Source organism: Giraffa tippelskirchi, chromosome 10 (genome assembly GCF_054371585.1).
Source record: "Giraffa tippelskirchi isolate mGirTip1 chromosome 10, T2T-mGirTip1v1.2.pri, whole genome shotgun sequence".
NCBI lineage: Eukaryota > Metazoa > Chordata > Mammalia > Artiodactyla > Giraffidae > Giraffa > Giraffa tippelskirchi.
In genome coordinates, this window is record NC_137284.1 from 21,048,150 (window position 1) to 21,069,080 (window position 20,931).

A 20,931-nucleotide genomic window follows, 5' to 3' on the forward strand; every position below is an offset into this window, starting at 1 on the left:
GTGAGTGATCTTGAACTCATTTTTTTCTAATTGTTTGTCTCTTCATTCCTTCTAAAGTTTTCTAGGATTCCTACAATTATGGCATGGTTTAAAGAATATGAAGTTGGAGAAAATAGGGGCCCCCTATAGAGCCTTTCCACTCTCATATTTTTCAAGTACCCTGGAGGTAACTACAAGTGTGTTTTATTTATAAGTCCAGAGTTGAATTTTGCTCCAGAAAGAGAAAGTTCCTTATCATCTCTGCAATCCCAAAATACTCCCCATGAAATGAAAGCACGAGGTCACCTTATCTCAAATCCAGATAGTGTGGGATGGTAGAGCCCTTCCAATTACTGAGTGACAAATCAGCTTCCACATTTGAGAATTATATGGAGTTACAATATCAATTATAAACAGCACGGAAGAATTGATGCTTTTGAACTGTAGTGCTGGAGAAGACTCTTGAGTCCCTTGGACTGCAAGGAGATCCAACCAGTCCATCCTAAAGGAAATCAGTCCTGAATATTCATTGGAAGGACAGATGTTGAAGCTGAAACTCCAATACTTTGGCCACCTGAGGAGAAGAACTGACTCATTTGAAAAGACCCTGTTGCTGGGAAAGATTGAAAGCGGGAGGAGAAGGGAACGACAGAGGGTGAGATGGTTGGATGGTATCACCGACTTAATGGACATGAGTTTGAGGAAGCCCCGGCAGTTGGTGATGGACAGGGAAGCCTGGCATGCTGTGGTCCATGGGGTCGCAAAGAGTCAGACATGACTGAGGGACTGAACTGAACTGATGTTTCTGGGCAGGTGGTAAAATTCAACTAAAGGCAGTAAAAGTCTTTATTTTTAAGTTTTGTGCTTATTGTAACCAGAATGCCTATGTAGCTTGAAATTTTGGCATGGAAAGCAGTTTATACTGCATTAAATAAAGCTCCTGAGGAAGAGTTTGAGACTGCTCTCCACTGTGTTGAAAGGACTCAGGAAAAATTCAGGTTGGACCAGGATTAGAAGTAGGTGGAAGTAGAAACAGAATACAGTACAACTTGCAGATCAAGAGCAACATTATTTGAATGGGGTGTGCACATTTTCTCTTATTCTTTTCTTTGCTTGTCCTTAAATCTTGGGTCCCTATTTGTCAGATGATCTTGGTCACTTTTTCTACTCACATCAAGTATATACTCTAGAATATTCACTGTCTCTCCTGTTGCTTCATCATTTTTCTGTTTCTATGTTATTGATTTCTAGATTACTACTTACTGTTTGTCCATCTTTAGAGTCAATCCAATCAGTACAGAGAAGATTTTTAGCTGATGTTAATAATATGTAGATGCCTAAGAGACTTCCTGGAAGGAAGCTTGGTATCTCTAAGTCAAAATGGCAGTTTAAAATTTGTCTTAAGCAAGTCCTGCCAACAGTGATAGTTCTATTTCTTCTTTTCCAATTTGAATTCTTTTTATTTTTTTCTTTTTGACTACTGCAGTTAAGACTTTAAAACTGTGTTGAATAAAAGTCACTATTTTGAATAAAAAAGTGGACATCTTTGTCTTGTTCCTGATATTAGAGGTAAAGCTTTCAGCTTTTCACCATTGAGTATGATGTGATCTGTGGGTTTGTCATATATGGCCTTTATTATGTTGAAATACATTCTTAACATAAAGGATGGATGATGAACTTTGTCAACAGCTATTTTTTCTTCTGTTGATGTGACAAGGAGATTTTTATTTCAATTTGTTAACATGGTATATCACATTGATTGATTTGTGAGTACAGAACCATCCTTGATTCCCTGGGATAAATCTTACTTGATCATGTTGTATGATCCTTTCAATGCATTGTTGGATTTGGTTTACTGGTAATTTGTTGAGTTTTGTATCTATGTTCATCAGTGATATTGACTTGTAATTTTCTTTTTTGTGGTATCTTTGTGTGCTTTTGGTATCAGGGTGATGGTGAACTCATAGGATGAGTCTTTTTTTTCTCTTGATGAATCTGGCTAATGTTTTATCAATTTTGATTACCTTTTCAAAGAACCAGTTTTTCATTTAACTAATCTTTTCTATTGTTTTCAGTCTCTATTTCATTTATTTATGCTCAGTTTGCAGATAACATCCTGAAGATGCTACCAAAAAAACTATTGGGAGTTCTTGAATGAATTCATTAAAGTTGCAGGATACAAAGTTGATATACAGAAATCTGTTGCATTTCTATGCACCAACCAGCAAAAGATCAGAAATAGAATGTAAGGAAACAATCCCACTTACCATCACATCAAAAAGAGTAAAATACCTAGGAATAAGTCTACCTAAGGATGCAAAAGACCTGTAAGACATTGATGAAAGAAGCTTAAGACAAAAATGGAAAGATATACCATGTTCTTGGGTTGGAAGAATCAGTATTGTCCAAATGACCATACTACTCAAGGCTATCTACAGACTCAATGCAAACTCTATCAAACTACCAATGGCATTTTTCACAAACTAGAACAAGGAATTTTAAAATTTTTATGGAAACCTAAAGGCCCCAACTATCCTAAACAGTTCTTCAGAGAAGACATACAGATGGCCAACTAGCACATGAAAAGATGCTCAACATTGCTAATCATTAGAGAAATGCAAGTCAAAACTACAAAGCGGTATCACCTCATACCCATCAGAATGGCCTTCATCAAAAAGTCTATAAATAATACACACTGGAGAAATGGGAACCGTGCTACACTGTTGGTGGAATGTAGATTGGCACAGCCACTATGGAGAACAGTATGGAGGTTCCTTAAAGACTAAAAACAGAGCCACTGTATGGCCTGCAATTCCACTCCTAGGCATATATGTGGAGGAAAATATAATTAAAAAAATACAAGCAACCCAATATCTATAGCAGCATTATTTCTAATAGCCAAGACATGGGATAAATCTAAAAGTTCACTGACAGATGAATGGATAAAGAAGATGTGATATATGTATGTGTGTGTGTGTGTATATGTGTATATGTATACGTATATATGATGAAATATTACTCAGCCACAAAGCTGAAATAATGCCATTTGAAGCAAATGGATGGGTCATGAGATTATCATACTAAGTGAAGTAACTGAGAAAAAAATATCATATGATATCACTTATATGTAAAATCTTAAAAAAAGAACACAAATTAGCTATTTACAAGACAGAGGTTGACTCATAGGCACAGATAACAAACTTATGATTACAAATCGGAAGGGGGAGAGGGATAAATTTGGAGTTTGGGGTCTCTTCTCCAGGGGATCTTCCTGACCCAAGGATAGAACACAGTTCTCCTGCATGGCAGGCAGATTCTTTACCATCTGAGCCACAAGGGAAGCCCTTAAAATATCCACTACTGTATATAAACTAGATTACCAAAAAGAACCTACTGTATAGCACAGGAAACTATGCTCAATATCTCATAATAACCTATAATGGAAGAAAATGCAAAAAAGAACATATATATATTTATATATGTATGTATAACTGAATCACTTTACTGTATAACTGAAACTAATACAACATTGTAAATCAACTATATTTCAATAAAAATTTTAAAAATGATGTACTGTACAACATAGAGAAAATAGCCAATATTTTATAACTAGAAATTGAGTATAACCTTTAAAAATTGTGAATCACTCTGTTGCACACCTGTAACTTATATAATATTGTATGTTGACTATACTTCAGTTTTAAATAATGGTATCTTCAGAAAAATTAGACATGACCAAATCAAATGACAAGAGAGAATATAATTTATACATGGGTAGGGAACCTATTGGGTTGATGTTCACTGGAGTATAAACCTTGTGAGAATAAAGACATTGTATTATTCACCCTTATTTCCAATGAATGAATTAAAAGCTTAGACAAGGTGTCTATCATGAGAAGACAGTTGAAATAGGAACCAAGTAATCTGGATCTAGATCTGGCTTTGTTGTGGAAAAAAAAGTTAATGTGTGGACTTCCACTTCCTCCCACAAAGGGTGAACTCATACAGGAACTGTATTTACACCATAAACAACTAGAAAATTAGACAAGATATATGAAACAACTATTTCCAGACACTTGAACACAGGCAGCACCAAAATGATTCCTTAGAGGAGGGAAAAATACATCATGATCCCAGTGACTACGTCAGCTTACCTGTAGGAACTGCCTGTAGGAAGTTTCGATGCTACACTCCAGTCTGACAAATTCCGAAAGAATAAATATTGTAAAACCTAAAACAACATCTAAATAATGGCAAAAGGAAGAGTTACAGCTAATAAACCAATAGTGGAGATAAAATGTAACCATCAAAACACTCAATTAGTACAGAAGAGTCAAAGAAAAAATGTCATAAAGGGCAATTGGTAGAAGTAGAAAACCAGTAGCAAGATGGTAGACCTAATCGCAATCACACTGATGACTGAATTAAATGGAAAGACCTTCAATGTTCTAATTAAAATGCAAATTTTTGTTAGACTGGATAAAAGATATTACCCAGTTATACTCTTTACCAAGAAATCCACTTTAAATATAGATGAACATAGTCACACAGTCATGTCTGACTCTTTGTGATCCCATGGACTATAGCCCACCAGGCTCCTCTGTCCATGGAATTCTCCAGGCAAGAGTACTGGAGTGGGTTGCCATTTCCTTCTCCAGGGGATCTTTCTGACCCAGGGATTGAACCTGGGTCTCCTGCATTGCAGGCAGATTCTTTACCAACTGAGCTACTAGGGAAGCCATACCAATAGTTAAAACTTTAAGTATGGAAGAAATATACAATGCAAATATCAATCAAAAGAAAGCCAGACTGACTATATCAGCATTAATCAAAGTAGACCTCAAAACAAGAAATATTACTAGCAATAATGAGGGGCATTTCATAATGATAAAGAAGTCAATTCATTAAGGTGACATAAAACTCACAAAGAATTTTACCTATTAACTGTTTCAAAACACATGAACCCAAATGACAGAACTGAAAGGAGAATATAAAAGTCCACCGTTAGTTCAAGATTGCAATACCCTTTTGTTAAAAAAATTAATTGATAGAACTAGTAGAAAAATAAGTAGCAACACAGAAACTACTCACAAATTGACATTTTTGCAACACTGCACCCAGAATACACAATCTTTCAGGTACATATGGAGCACTTTTCAGGATAAAGCCTATTCTGAGTAATCAAACCACATGCATGTGTGTGCTCAGTCGTGTCTTATTCTTTGTGAACCCATGGGCTATAGCCTGCCAGGCTCCTTTGTCCATGGGATTCTTCAGGCAAGAATACTGGAGTGAGTTGCCATTTCCTTCTTGAGGGGATGTTCCCGACCCAGGGATCAAACCCTGATCTTCTGCATTGGTATTTAGATTCTTTACTGCTGAGCTACCTGGGAAGCCTTAAGACAAACCACACAGTACCCTTAAAAAGTTGAAATCATATACAGTATGTACCTTTATCAAAACAAACTACAAATAATTTATGGTGAGATATCTAGAAAATTATCATATACTTGAAAATTAAACATTGGTCAAAGAAGAAATCACAAATTAAATTAGAAATAACATTTTGAACTGAATGAACAAGAAGATAAATCAATAAAAAATTTTGGAATGCTGCTAAAACAATTCTAATAGTGGGACTTGTCATTAAGTGACACTTTAGAACAGCAGAAAATTCTAAAGTCATTAATCTAGGTTTCCACCCTAATAAGCTACAAAATAGTCAGAATTAAGGAAAAAATAAACATATAAATCAAGGAAACAGGTAACAGTAAAAAGAAATCAATGAAATGAAAAACAGTCTGAAAATATCAATAAAGGAAAAAATGTCTAGCTGAAGAGAGAGAGAAGAGAGAGGAGAGAGTCATAAAGAAAATACAAAAAGCAGATATGAGATGAGGCATCTTAGTGTGAAGACAGGGACCTGGGGTAGAGGGGACTCTCCACAAGAGAGCTGCAAAGGGAACTCTAGAAGAGTAAGTCCAGAAAGAACAGAGCGTGGAGGCCTTCAGTAGAGAAATGAAGTTGGTGGATTGTCTCAAATGTTTGGACGTTTGGAAAATAATAGTAATAAGTACTTAGATACTATGGAGCATGTGAAAATATAAAGGAGAGGTACTTATTATTGGGCAATTATTACGATTCCAGGAAACTTACAAGTAGTACAAATAAGGAAACACAATCCAAAGTAAATATTTGTCTCTGCAGTGATTATTCTCGGCAGAATTAAGTATGATAATGAAATCTATGTTATCATCGTTCTAATCTTGTAGGCATGAAGTACTGAGAACCAAAAACTATTATAAGTGTTTTAGAAGAATAGGGAGGGGTACTGAGGTGGGGGAGTGTTAGATAATTCTGTATCTACATTAAGTGGAGGTAATGCATTCAAGAAATATTTTTTAATAACTATTATGACTTAGGGGCTTCCCAGGTGGTGCTAGTGATAAATAACTTGTTTGCCAATGCAGGAGATGTAGTAAGAGATGTGGGTTTGATCCCTGGGTTGAAAAGCTCCCCTGGAGGAGGGCGTGGCAACCCGCTCCAGGATTCTTGTCTGGAGATCCCACGGACAGAAGACCCTGGCAAGCTACAGTCCATAGGGTAGCAAAGAATTGGACATGACTAAAGTGACTTAGCACACATTATGACTTAGACCCTATTTCAGGCCATGAATAATGTCTAAAATAATAAAATCCTCAAAGCGTATGATAAGCATATAATGGGGAAACACAGAAGTGAATACCAGAGGAAACATACTTGAAAGTGGTTTCCTCTGGATAGCAGAGTGGACGTGGGGCTGCTTGGAGAAGGTACCATTAGTTTTCTTGACTACTCTTTTAGTAACATTTGAGTTTTAAACTATGTGATGCATTACTTTGTAAAAATTGATTGAAATACTGTCTTTCCTTATAGTTAATTAATATATTATGGATTGTATTTTTATATAAAAGGCATAATTGTGTTAACATATTATATTTGACATTTAGTGTGGTAGTAGCTGTAGGCTCAAAAGTCATACACAGTGAGATTAAATTCCAGCTTTGACTTTCACTATGAGATCTGAAGCAAATTATGTAAACATTTTACTTTCAAATATTCTTTTTTATAATACTCAAAATAGTCATTTATTTCTCTCTGAACAATAACACAATAATAAAGATTGTGTTAGGTATAATCTGAATTCCTACAATAAATTATAAGGTCCAATTGTAGAATAGAGCTGGAAAGGAAGTAACACTTTCTGGAGCATTTGAAAGTAAAACTCATGGAAAGACAGATAATGCACTTATCTTACAAGGAAGCATCAACTTTCAAGAGCACTGGACTTAGTCACTTAATGAATTTCTCCTAGAATTGGGTCCTGCTGGACTTCAGTGGAATTGAGGTACCATTCATTTTTTGAAATACATTTTTATTGGAGTATAGCTGCTTTACAGTGTTGAGTTAGTTTCTGCTGTAGAGCAAAGTGAATCAATTATTTGTATACTTATATTCACTCTTTTTAAGATTTCCTTCCCATTTACATCACCAGAGACTATTAAGTAGAGTTCCCTGGGCTAAACAGTAGGTTCTAATTAAGTGAGAAGGGAATGGCTACCTATTCCAGTATTCTTGCCTGGAGAATTCCATGGACATAGGAGCTTGGTGGGTCAGTCCATGGGATTGCAAAAGAGTTGGAAACAAGTGAGTGACTAACACACACTGTATTAATTCCAGGTTGATGTGCAGAAGTTTCAAGGCTTCCTCCAGGGTCCCAAAACTTATCAGGGGTGACTTGAAACTTGAACCTAATTCTGCTGTTTTTAAATCTGTCTGCTCTTTCCTCTCCTTTGAGCTTATGAAGCCATACAATTACAGGTCTGTGGCAATGTTGCAGCTGCGCAATATTGAGGTTTACTCTTCATTTCTTAGTATGAAGCTGCTGCTGCTGCTACATAATATTAAATACTCTCCAGGACAGGCTTCGGCAAACTTAGTCAAATCCAGCTCACTGCCTGTTTTTGTGATAAAGTTTCGCTGGAGCAAAGCCATGTTCATTCCTTGATGCTGCTTTCATGGTAGAATGATAGAGCTGAGTAGTGGCCACAGAGATCCTAAGGACGGCAGAGCCTGAAATATTTACTATCTCGCCCTTCCTGGAAACACTTGCAAACCCCTGCTCTAGGAAACATAACTCAAGTTGCATGATTCACCCAAGGTCATACAGCAAGTGAAAAGTAGAATTGGTCCCAGAACCCAGGAGTTGTGACCATCTGTCTGTTTTGATTTCCTGCTGTCTTGCTGTAACTTATGTCCTTGTGGCACTTCATATTTTAAGTAAACTTAATTTAATACATTAAGGCCAAGGAGGGATCTTATTGTTGTATTTCCAGAATTTTTTTTTAATTAGAAAAGCAATACATCTGTACTGTAGAAAAGTAAACATACAGATAAGCAAAATCAACTCATTTATTGTAATGACTGAAAATCTAAAATTGCTATGTATGTTCCACTAGATATCTTTCTGTGCATATATGCATTAACATATATGTGCTTTAATATATATGTTTCTTTTTTTAGTAAAAGTGAGCATACTATACATGTTGGTTTGTAACCTGGTTTGTTGTGCAGCATTAAAAGACACTGACTCACTTGCTCAGCAACAGCAATAATATTACTTGTGTTCATTTTGGTATTGAAGATAAGATAACCTGCATTATCTTAAACTTTATACCCTAAATTACTGGCAGTGAGGTAGTAAACTTCTTAGTAACTAGTAAGAGTTAGAATTTTGAATTGTATTTCAATTTTTAAAAGAAAAGAGATAAATTTTGTCTAGAGAGTAACAGTAGATTTAAAAGATATCTTACATATCCCGTCAAATCGGAGTCTCCCAAAATGAAAAGTAACAGAAAATCCACAAAAATGTATCATTACCAGCAATCAGAGTTTCTTATAAAACAAAATATTGTTACAAAGCAGAGATTTTGTTTCCTGCCTCTTGACTTGAACATCTTTTCTAATGAATAGAAAATAAGAATTTAAATTTTATTCCTGTAATCTTCTAGCTAATTTATAAATGTTTGCAGAATTTCTAGTTAGTTGCTAAAAATCTTACCACTAGTTTTATCAGCTCAGGAGAAGCTCAAAATTGCTGCTAATGACAACAAATAGAATTATGAAGACAAAGATATTTCCTTTGCAAGTGGGGAAAAAGCACTGAGACAAGAGGGATATATAATTGAGAAATAGTATATAAAAAGGTCTGTAGTAGAAATGGGAATTCATGGATGATATCTTGTTCTTATCTTATACACAATTGCCTTAAAACTATAATTGAATACCTGTGTTGAGGAAAACTGGAACACTGTTACCTGAAATTCTTAGGAGGTACTTTGTTTTCAGCGATCAAGAAATAAAAATCAGAAAATACAAAGCTAAAAATTTTACATCTATTTCCAGTCAAAGGGATCAACAAAGTTACAGAGATGAGTCACTGAAATTGGGAGCACTGAGTATGTTTATACAGGTAGACTTTCCTGGAATGCAGTTGCTCCAGAGACTGGGTCCTAGTTGAAAGAGCAATTAGTCTGGGTTTCCATTTGCACTAAGAAGGATGTTTTACCTCCCAGGTGTGTTAATTTTTCTTCTAACGGGAGTGTTACCTGTAGCCTGTTAAGTCTGGTGCTTAATGTCAACACTAGGACACTTTTAGGTTCATCATCATTACCATCACCACTTCAGTTATTACCATCTTCATCACCTTCACCCACATCATTGCCTCTGCCATCAGTCCCTACCATCCTGGTTAATATTCATCATTAGTTTTCATCTTTACATATAATGAACTATATTTATAGTCTTTATTATGCAAAAGTTTTATTTTATATCTTTTTTGGGACATTTCTCCATAAACAAATTCACTGAATTTAGTAAAGATGAAACTTAAAAAATTTTGGTTAACTGCTTTTTTCATTGAACTAGAATAAACTTTTTTATGTTTTGGTAATTAACCTTGCTTAGTTTTTCTGTTTTTTATTTTTTCCAGTTTTACTGAGATATGAATGACAAATAAAGATTATATACATTTAAGTACATGTGAGTTTTTAGGTATACAATGTGATGATTTGACATACATATACATTGTGAAATGATTACCACAATCAAGTCAATAAACATGTCCATTATCTCACATAGTTATCTTTTTTTTGTGCTGAGGGCACTTAAAATCTATTTTATTAGCAAATTTTAAGTGTGAAATTCAATATTATTAACTATAGGTACTATGGTGTACACATGATTCCCAGAACTTATTCATCTTATAACTGAAAATTTGTGCCCTCATTTTCCCCATGCCCAACTCCTGGCAACCACCCTTCTTAGATTTAAAGGTAAAAAACAGTGCTTAATGCTACACATGTCTGTTTAGTAAAATTTGTCCATTGTAACAAGATTCCCTGAGTTTTTATCAGCTAATAGTAGTTTATTTGCAGCTTTTATATTTGAAATCAGATTGGCTATATCAAAATTAACCATCTTTCATTCATGTTTAATTTTTTTAGTATCTAAAATGTATTACTCCATTTTCTTCTTCTGTAAAGCACATTGTGAAAATGTCTGATGACACTATAGCCTGCCAGACAGGAGACGCTGGAAGCCACTGATGTGAGATAAAGATGATTTTTGATGCAGAGGCAAGGAAGGAACTCATCAAGGAGAGCATATTCCCTAGAGCAACTCTGCAAGGGACTGAACTTTTGGCAGTAGCAATACCAGCATCCTTGTCAGCAGAGGAGAAGTAAAAGGCTGAAGTCTTTGGGGAATGAAGATAAGTTTCTATTAGCATAAAATAGCTTGTTTTATCTATGAGGCATTTTATGTAGTTTTTTGGTAACCACGGATAAAAACTAAAACCCTACTGTATGCTGCTTATAGAACACTCATTTCTGCTCTAAAGACACACATAGGCTCAAAGTGAAAGGGTGGAAGTAGATGCTCAAGCAAGTGGAAACCAAAAGAAAGCAGGGATAGTCATACATATATCAGACAAAATGGAGTTCAACCAAAAATGATAACAAGAGACAGAAAGATCATTACATAATGATAGAAGGGTTATTACATCACGAGGATATAATAACCATTAATATATATTCACCCAACATCAGAGCACCTAAATTTTTAAAGCAAATACTAACAGATCTGAACGGATGATACAATAATAGTAAGGGGTTTCAATACTTCCTTGGGAGCAATGAATAGGTTTTCCAGACATAAAATCAATATGAAAACATTGGAATGGAACTGTTCTTTGGACCAAATGAACTTGATGTATACAGAACATTCCATCCAACAGCAGCATAATACACATTCTTCTCAAGTACACCTGGAACATTCTCAGACTATATCATATGACATGACACCAAACAAATCTTAGCAAAATTAGCCCTGAAGTTATACAAACTATCTTTTATGAATACAATGGTATAAAACTAGAAATTAATAACAAGAGGAAAGTTAGAAATTTTAAAATATGTGGAAACTAAACAACATACTTCTGAGCAACTATGGATCAAAGAAAAAATCAAAAGAGAAAAATTATCTTGAAACAAATGAAAATGGAAAGCAACATATCAAATCCCATGCTGCTGTTTAGTTGTTCAGTGGTGTCTGACTCCTGGTGACCCACTGGACTGTAGCCCACCAGGCTCCTCTGTCCGTGGGATTCTCTAGACAAGAGTACTGGAATGGGTTGTCATTTTCTTCTCCAGGGGATCCTCTCCACTCAGGGATCCAACCTGGGTCGCCTGCATTGCAGGCAGATTCTTTACTGACTGAGCCACCAGGGAAGCCTGTGGGACCCTGCAAAAACAATTGTGAGAGGAAAGTTTATAGCAATAAATACATATATTAAGAAATTAGATCCATAAGAAGATGAATGGATAAAGTAGATGTGAGATATATATATTTGCCTATTTATATACACACAGTGGAATATTACTCAGCCATAAAAAGAATGAAATTCTATCATTTGCAACAACATGGATGGGCTTGGAGTGTATTATGTTTATTGAAATAAGTCAGACAAAGACAAATACTCTATGTTATCCCTTATATGTGTAATCTAAGAAAACAAAACAATTGAATGTATATAACAACACAGAAACAGATTCAAAACAGGTCTCTGAAACTGAAACAGACTCACATTCAGAGAACAAACTAGTGGTTACCCATGGGGAGAGGAAAGGGGTAACAGTAATATATGAGTAGGAGATTGAGACACAAACTGCCACATATAAAATAAATAAGTCATAAAGATATAGTTTACAGTACAGGAAAATATGGCCACTATTTTGTGATAACTTTGAATGAAATATAATCTATAAAATATTGAATCACTATGTTACATATCTGAAACTAATATAATAATGTAAATAAACTATTTCAATAAAAAAGGAACTAAAAAGATCTCAAATAAATGGCCTAATTGTACAGTCAAAAGACTAGAAGAACAAATTGAACCCCAAATTAGCAGAGGGACTATAATGATCAAGATTCATGTAGAAATTAATGAAATAGAGATCAGTGAAAATAATTGAAAGGTTCAGTGAAACTAAGAGCTGCTTCTTTGAAAAAATAAGCAAAACTGACAAATCTTTAGCTAGGTTAATTTAGAAAAAAGAGATCAAACAAATAAATTAGAAATGAAAGCAAAGACATTACAAATGATACTACGGAAATACATAGGACTCCAAGAGCATATTGTTAGTGTCTGCCCCCAGGTGGCTAAGTGGTAAAGAATCCACCTGCCAATACAGGAGACACAGGAGACAAGGGTTCAGTCTCTTGGTTGAGAAGGTCCCCTGGAGGAGGAAATGGTAATCCACTCCAGTATTCTTGCCTAAAAAATCCCATAGACAGGGGAGCCTGGCAGGCTACAGTCCATGGGGTCACAGAAAGTCAGACATGACTGAGCAACTGAGCACACTTATGCTAATAAATTAGGTGACACAGATGACATGGACAAATTCCTAGAAACACACAACACAATAGCATATGCAAATCAGGAAATGAAATATATCACATTAATAGAATGAAAGATAAAAATCACATGCAGATCAGTGTAGATGCAGAAAAAGCATTTGACAAAACAGGACATCCTTTCATGATAACACAATAAATTATGTATAGAATGACATAGTAAAGACAGTATATAACAAAATCACAGTTAACACACTCAGAGAAGAATAATTGAAAGATTTCCCTCTAATTTCAGGAACAAGAAAAAGATGGCTATTTTCACCACTCTTATTCAATACGGAACTGAAGTCCTAGCTAGAGCAATTGGGCAAGACAAAGAAATAAAAGACATTCAAATCAGAAAAGAAGTAAAAGTGTTGCTATATGCAGATGATATGATTTTGTGTATAGAAAGTCCCAAAGAATCAACCAAAAAGTTTTTGAAACTAATCAACAATTTCTGTAAAGTTGCAGGATATTAAGATATTAAATTAATATACAGAAACAAGTGAATTTTGATACATACTTGAAAAAGAAATAAAACTATCCCATTTATGATAACATCAAAACAATAAAATATATAGGAGTAAGCTTAACCAAGGAAGTGAAAGATCTGTATAATGAAAACTATAAGACTCTGTTGAAAGGAATCAAAGACACAGAAGAAAAGGTATACCATTGTGTTCATGAGATGGAAGAGTTAATAGTGTTAAGACATTCATACTACCAATAGGCATCTACAGATTCAATAGAAGCCCTATCAAAATTATAATGGCATTCTTCACATAGATAGAAAAAAATTCTAAAATTTGTATGGAAACACCAAAAGACCTCAAGTAGCCAAAGCAATCTTAAGAAAGAAGAATTTCCTGATTGTTCCCTGATTTCAAAATATACTACAAAATGATAGTGCGTACAGTATGGTTTTGGCATAAAAATAGACATATTGACCAATGCAAGGGAGCCCAGGATTAACCCCTTGCATACAAAGTCAACTGATATTGGCAAGTAAGTAAGGGAGCCAATGGGGACAGGATAGTCTCTTCAAGAAGTGCTACTGGGAAAACTGAATAAATACTGCAAAACAATGACATTGGACCACTCTTTTACACCTTTCACAAAAATTAATTTTAACTTTAAAAACTTAAAGATAAGATCTGATACCATAAAACTTCTAGAAGAAAATATAGGGAGGAATCTCCTTGACATTGGTCTTGCAATGATTTTTTCTGGGCTATGACACTAAAAGTATAAACAACAAAATAAAAAATAATAAAATGGGACCACATCAGACTTAAAAGCTTCTGCATAACAAAATAAACAATCCTATGACAGGTAGGGATTGATTTGGGCCCATGCTTGTACAACTCCAATGAACAACTGGAAGTCTGAGAGCTAATGCACACGAATGAGACATATTTGCAAAGACATTTAATCATGCGTAAATCTTCACCTGCCCTGTGATATTTCATGTAAAATAAATAATTTGTAAGTTAGAAATAAATAGAAGAAGGAAGTCATTTTTAAGAGATTCAGGTTTTGGACAGGTGACAGTACTATACAAATAGAAAAACAAAATGGCCTTTTCTTTTTTCTTTCTGATTTTACTTTCTGCTTGTACTGAAGCATCAGGTAACATAGCTTCAGAGGAGTGCTTCTTAAGATACATTTGGGAATCAGGTTGCCATGGCAACGGTCTCTGAAATAACAAATCCCCTTAGAGTGTTCTGAGAAACTCCCCCCACTCCATATCTTCTTTGCATTTGGATCTCAAGGAGAGCCTATTTTAATTTCATTTTAATGAATTATCTTTGTTTTCAACTTTTGTGTAGTGGGATTGAGATTCATTAGGGTTGCTCTGGGACGTGGAAAATTCTAAATGCATATCAGAAAGATAAAGCACCATTATTGCTGTCTTAGCTGACGGTGAGCAGGTCCTCACTGATGTATGTTCACGAACTCATAACCACACACTGGCCTGGGTGTGGTGCTTTTAGTTAGACTTGCCTGGAGGAAGACAGACTTCTGCCTTTGTGCTTTGATTTCATAACTTTTGTAAGAGGACTTCTGCCATTAACCCAGAACCAAAACTTCTCTAAGCCACTGGCACACAAAACCTCAAGTTTCCCCATATCAAGATTTATTTCTTGGCTACGAAACCTGTCATCCTTAGTATATAAAAGCTCCCGATAAGAGATGCAGAGTACAAGTTGCATCTTTAGTCTCTATTTGAATGAAATTCCTTCCTGAAAACTGTTTGAGAATGTGTACAATTTACAGTAGCCAAGCCTGATGTCTAGAGACAAATTGGTTGCTGTCAGTAACATACAATAAGCACCTTAAGCTCAACGATGTCCTTGGCCCCTGTGAAGTTTGGAGTTGGAGAGACCAGAGTTTGAGTTAAGATTCTGGAACCTTGTAAGTTGTGTGCCCATCTCAATTTTAAAGTGAAGATTGATAGGTCTAACCTATTAATAGGTTGTTATGAGGAATTAATGAGATAAAATTATTTGTGTGTTACTTTGGATCCTTCTTATGAGGTTTCTGGAACACAGTAAGTGCCCAATACAAAGTCTTATGAATTATTTTTCTCACACTGCTTTGCTCTTCATTGTTCTTAAAAAGATGTATCCTAAATGAAAGAATAGGTCCTTAAAAGCCTTGTCAAGCATTATCAAAGATGTAAATAAACATTTCTTCTTCCCCGGGGAAGGTGGTCTCTTGGAGCCATGATCCCGAGGGAATCTCTTGTAATGAGGTCAACTGAGATCTCTGATCCAGAATAAAGCCTTCAGTTTCCTGTTATCTATGGGTATAAGGAAAGGGTGCTACTTCATCCCTGGAGGCTGGATAGGAGGCTCAGGGCAAAACCACAGTCAGAGACCATGTCCTTCTGCTCAGCAAGAGAAGCAAGATAAACTAGAGGTTTTGATCCTTAAAGATGAGACGCAGAAGCAGAAGCATCTTAACTCTGAATTTTCACCTTCTTTTCACTAGGGCATTTGAGTCGCATGAAAGAGATGGATGAGAGCCAGCAGAGCACAGAACTATGACTCCAAGCTGAAGGGTGAGTGGGTGTCTGCTTGACCTGGTCTGTCCTGTGGCAGAGAGGTTACAAGATCATGGTCTGAGCCAGACCACCTGAGTTCACCTTCTGTTACAACTGGGATTTGTGCAAGTCACTTAAGTCCAGTGTCCTCATCTGTTACCTGGAGATAATTATAATGCTACACAGCATTTAGAACAATATCTGTCCCACAGTTAGAGCTCTGTAAGTGTTCCTTTTCTTTTTCTTAAAGTTTATTGATAACTTTGCATTATGACTCCATTATTATTAGTGCATGTGTGCATGCTCAGTCGTGTCTGACTCTTTGAAACCCCTGGACTGCAGTCCACCAAGCTCCTCTGTCCGTGGAATTTTCCAGTCAAGAATACTGGAGTGGATTGCCATTTCCCCCTCCAGGGGATGTTCCTGACCCAGAGATGGAATCCGTGTCTTCTGTGTCTCTTGCATTGACAGGTGGATTCTTTACCACTGAGCCGTCTGGGAAGCCATCATTGTTATTATCATCACATAATAATTTCACAACCATTCCAACCAAAGACCCTGGACACATGACCTCATCATCTTGCTCTGCTCAGTTTGAGACCCAAGGTGGAAGGTCTAGGCAGGGTCGAATGGCTTCCATGTCTCAAGAGTAACCCTAGAGAAGGGCCCCAGGTCTTACATACTTGACCAAGGGCTGTGGAGGGGAGGAAGTGCACAGAAGGGATACAGGAAAAGGTGGCCAGATGAGTTCATGGACTCTCCTCGGTTGTATCAGCCTTTACTCTGAAAGCAAATTTCACCCACAGACAGTTACTAGGGTGGTTCATGGCACTTGGGGACCATGAAAAGAGAGTAGGTATGAAGAAATGCCATCTTCCTGAAGTTCAAAAATCTCTCAGTTCAAATGCCATTCTCAAGAAGGATTTTTTCCCTCTTTTTCTCTGAACAACTCTTCTTTTCCCCTCACAGATTCTCTTAGAGGAGAATGGCTGAAGAGAACACCTCCTCTGTGACAGAGTTCATCCTCGCAGGCTTAACAGACCAGCCAGAACTCCAGATCCCCCTCTTCTTCCTGTTTCTGTGTTTCTACATGGTCACTGTAGTGGGGAACCTGGGCTTGATAACCTTGACTGGACTGAATTCTCACCTTCATATTCCCATGTACTTTTTCCTCTTCAACTTGTCTTTCATAGACTTTAGTTTCTCTACTGCCATCATCCCTAAAATGCTGACAAGTTTCGTCTCGGAGAAGAACTTCATTTCCTATGCAGGGTGTATGACTCAGCTCTTTTTCTTCTGTTTCTTTGTCTTTTCTGAATCCTTCATCCTGTCAGCCATGGCATATGACCGCTATGTCGCCATCTGTAAGCCACTGGTGTACACGGTCACCATGTCTCCTCAGGTGTGTTTACTCCTTTTGTTGGGGGTCTATGGGATGGGAGTGTTTGGGGCTATGGCTCATACAGGAAATATAGTATTTCTGACTTTCTGTGGTGACAACCTTGTCAATCACTATATGTGTGATATCATTCCCCTGCTTGAGCTCTCCTGTAACAGCTCTTATGTAAATTTGCTGGCAGTCTTTATAGTTGTGACCATTGGCATTGGGGTGCCCATTGTTGCCATTTTTATCTCTTATGGTCTTATTCTTTCTAGCATTTTCCACATTAGCTCCACTGAGGGAAGGTCCAAGGCTTTCAGTACTTGCAGTTCCCACATACTTGCAGTCTCTCTTTTCTTTGGGTCAGGAGCTTTTATGTACCTCAAACCACCTTCTATTTTATCTCTTGATCAGGGAAAAGTGTCCTCCTTGTTCTATACCATTGTGGTGCCCATGTTCAATCCATTAATCTATAGCTTGAGGAATAAGGATATCAAATTTGCCCTAAAGAAAACCTTGGACAGAATAATGTTGTCTTGAAGAAATACTAGAAATTGAGAAAAGGATCCAATATTTTTTATTGGAATGTTTGTTATTATTATTGTTGTTATTTGGTGTGGACTTCAAGTTCCAGTGCTTCCATTCTGTCCAATATATAAAGGAGATTTAACTTTTTCCCAAGTGGATTTATCCTCCCTCACCCTCATTTCCCCTCTTCCTTCTTTATTTTACAAAAATAGTTGCTATATTTAGAGTATTCAGTGTTGAATGAGACTTAGGAATCATTTAATCCAGTGACAGTGTATAATATATCACACTTTGGAGACTCAGAAATGTATGTTACCCAAGAATATAGAACTACCTGGTGCCACAGCTGGGACTGAAATCTCAGCTTGAATCCCAACCTAGTTTGTTTTCTTTATGCCATGTTTTCTTGCCTCATGTCTTTCTTGGAATATTCTACTTCATATGTTTGTTGACCTAGCACATTTAACTTATGAATATGTTCACAGTAATTTCATGCTACTTCTCACAGGATAATTTTAATATATCACATTTTGTAAGAGAGTAGGAGGTGAAAGATTTTGTTGAGTTGGTCTTGGCAAAACGACAAGATCAGTTCTGATGAATTTTGTAGTGTGTGAGTGGGAGGTATGTTAGATTTCAGATAAATGCAAGATGGGCATATTAGTTTACGTTAGTTTTCATATTAATTATTCAAAGATCCAGTGTGTATTTTACACTTACACCACGTCTCAATTTGGATGATCACATTTCAAGTACTGGATACTGTATATGGATAGTGGCTCTTGTATTGGATAGTACAGCTCCCAGTTAACTCAGACTACAACCAAGGTACCCCTTGAAATGAAACTCCAAATTCTGGCCCATTATTGTTGAAATACCTCCACTCTACATCTTTATACCCCATCAAATTATGTTTTTCTCACCTGGAAGTTCTAATTCACTAAACTTTGTCCCTAGAGCTCCACCTACCAAGTCAGACGGGGTCCCTAGGATTCTCCAGGCAAGAATACTGGAGTGGGTTGCCATTTCTTTCTCCAGTGCATGAAAGGGAAAAGTGAAAGTGAAGTCGCTCAGTCGTGTCTGACTCTTAGCGACCCCATGGACTGTAGCCTACCAGGCTCCTCCGTCCATGGGATTTTCCAGGCAAGAGTACTGGAGTGGGGTGCCATTGCCTTCTGCAGATGTTCTTATTTTTCATGGTTTGATTTATCAGCTTTGTGTCTAATGGTTAGTGCAGTGTCTTAGTCAAGAGTTACTTTACTGTTCTTCCTGAGGCCAGAGGAAGAGGAATGCAAAGAGATATGAGTGAGAAAGAAGACATAGCAAACCCCTGGTGGCTTTGTCTCTGTCACCATTTTGGGTCCCTTGATCTCCTGGCTCTACCCTACGCTTATACTGTCTCTACTTCTATTTGATTGATGCTTTGCAGGGGTGGAGCACTTGGGGCATGAAAGTGCAGTATTATAAGTATTTTCAGTTTAGTAAACATGTATTTATTTTTTATGCTTTAAAAGGGGTTTTAAGAAGCTATAATTATCATACAATTTAAACAAATTAAATTAGCACAGAATTTAAACAAATGTTTAAAATGTAATTCTGATGCATTTTGACATATGTCTACACTCATGAAACCATCACCACAGTCTTATTCCTTTGGGAACTCTTCCATTCCCCCCATTCTTTCTAGGTAACCACTGATCTGTTTTCTTTCTTTCGTTTTCATTCTCAAGATTTTCTAAAAGTGTAATTTTACAGTATGTGTTCATTTTTGTCTGGTTTATGCCACTTGGTTTAAGTATTTTGAGATTCTTCCATGTTGTTACATCTATTAATAATTCATTATTTTTTGTTGTTGAGTAGAGAGTCACTGAGTGAATGATTATACTACTAACTACCACTGCTACTACTACTAGTATATATGGGTACACTACTACCATTTGTTTATCTTTCCCCTGTTGATAGCCATTTGGGTTGTTTCCAGTTTTGGGGCTACTACAAACAAAACTCTTGTGAACATCCATGTATATGTCTTTGTATGGACATGGTCTTTCATCTTTCTTGAGTAATACACAGGAGTGGAACAGTGAGATCATACGATAGGTATGTGTTTAATTTTTCAAAACCTGCCAAACAGTTTTCCGAAGTGGTTGTACCATTTTACACTCTCAGGAGTAGTGTTTAAGATTTTCAACTCCTGCACTTCCTCACCATACTTGGTATGGCCCACTTTTTAATTGAAAAGATTTTTAATGGGTGTGTCGTGGTATCTCAATGTGGGTTTAGTTTGCATTTCCCTAGTGACTAACTGATGATAAGCATCTTTTCATGTGGTCGTGTGTCTTCCATCTGTCTTCTTTGGTGAAATGTCTATCTAACTTTTTGCCCCATTTGAAAAACAGTAGCTTATTTATTTTTTCTCATTGAGATGTCAAAATTCTTTATATATTTTGAATTCTAGTCCTTTGCTAAACATAAGATTTCTAAATGGTCCATGGTTTGTCTTTTCATTTTTACAGAAGATCTTAATTTTGATTGGGATTGTATTCAATCTGTGGATATTTTGGGGGAGAACTGACCTTTACTTTCCCCTCAGCAATAAATGGAGTACTCACTTTCTTACAGTCCCTATAACATAGTATATGCTCAAAATTTTTCAACTTTTCCAACTTGATATATGAAAAATAGTTTTTAAGCATTGTTATAATTTGTATTTCTCTAATAAATTGAAACAGTGGAGATGTTTTCAGGTATTTAATGGCTGTTAGTATTACTTCTTAGATGGATGATCTTTTTACAACTTTCTCCCACTTTTCTGCTGGATTTTGATTTTCCCAATTTTTAGGAGGACTGTATATTAATATTAGTTTTTTTTGTCTGAGATATAAGTTGCATATATTTCTTCCCTGTTTTGTGATCTGGCTTTTGACTTTCCTTATGATATAAAATTTTTTAAGGTTTTAATTTTTATTATTTCTCATATTTTAATCATAGTTAT

At 36.2% G+C, this 20,931-nt stretch overlaps 1 protein-coding gene across 1 annotated transcript; it reads left to right on the forward strand.

Moving 5' to 3' along the window:
• The first annotated feature begins 16,266 nt into the window (after nucleotides 1-16,266).
• Nucleotides 16,267-20,557, forward strand: LOC145523123 (olfactory receptor 8B12-like). The gene has a single exon (XM_081532901.1). It carries the CDS (start codon nucleotides 17,013-17,015, stop codon nucleotides 17,946-17,948), a length of 936 nt encoding a protein of 311 aa, XP_081389027.1. The 5' UTR covers nucleotides 16,267-17,012; the 3' UTR covers nucleotides 17,949-20,557.
• The last annotated feature ends 374 nt before the right edge of the window (nucleotides 20,558-20,931 follow it).

Bases quoted from the DNA above. Each gene is read 5' to 3' on its own strand.
- LOC145523123 (XM_081532901.1), top strand. From the start codon at position 17,013: ATGGCTGAAGAGAACACCTCCTCTGTGACAGAGTTCATCCTCGCAGGC.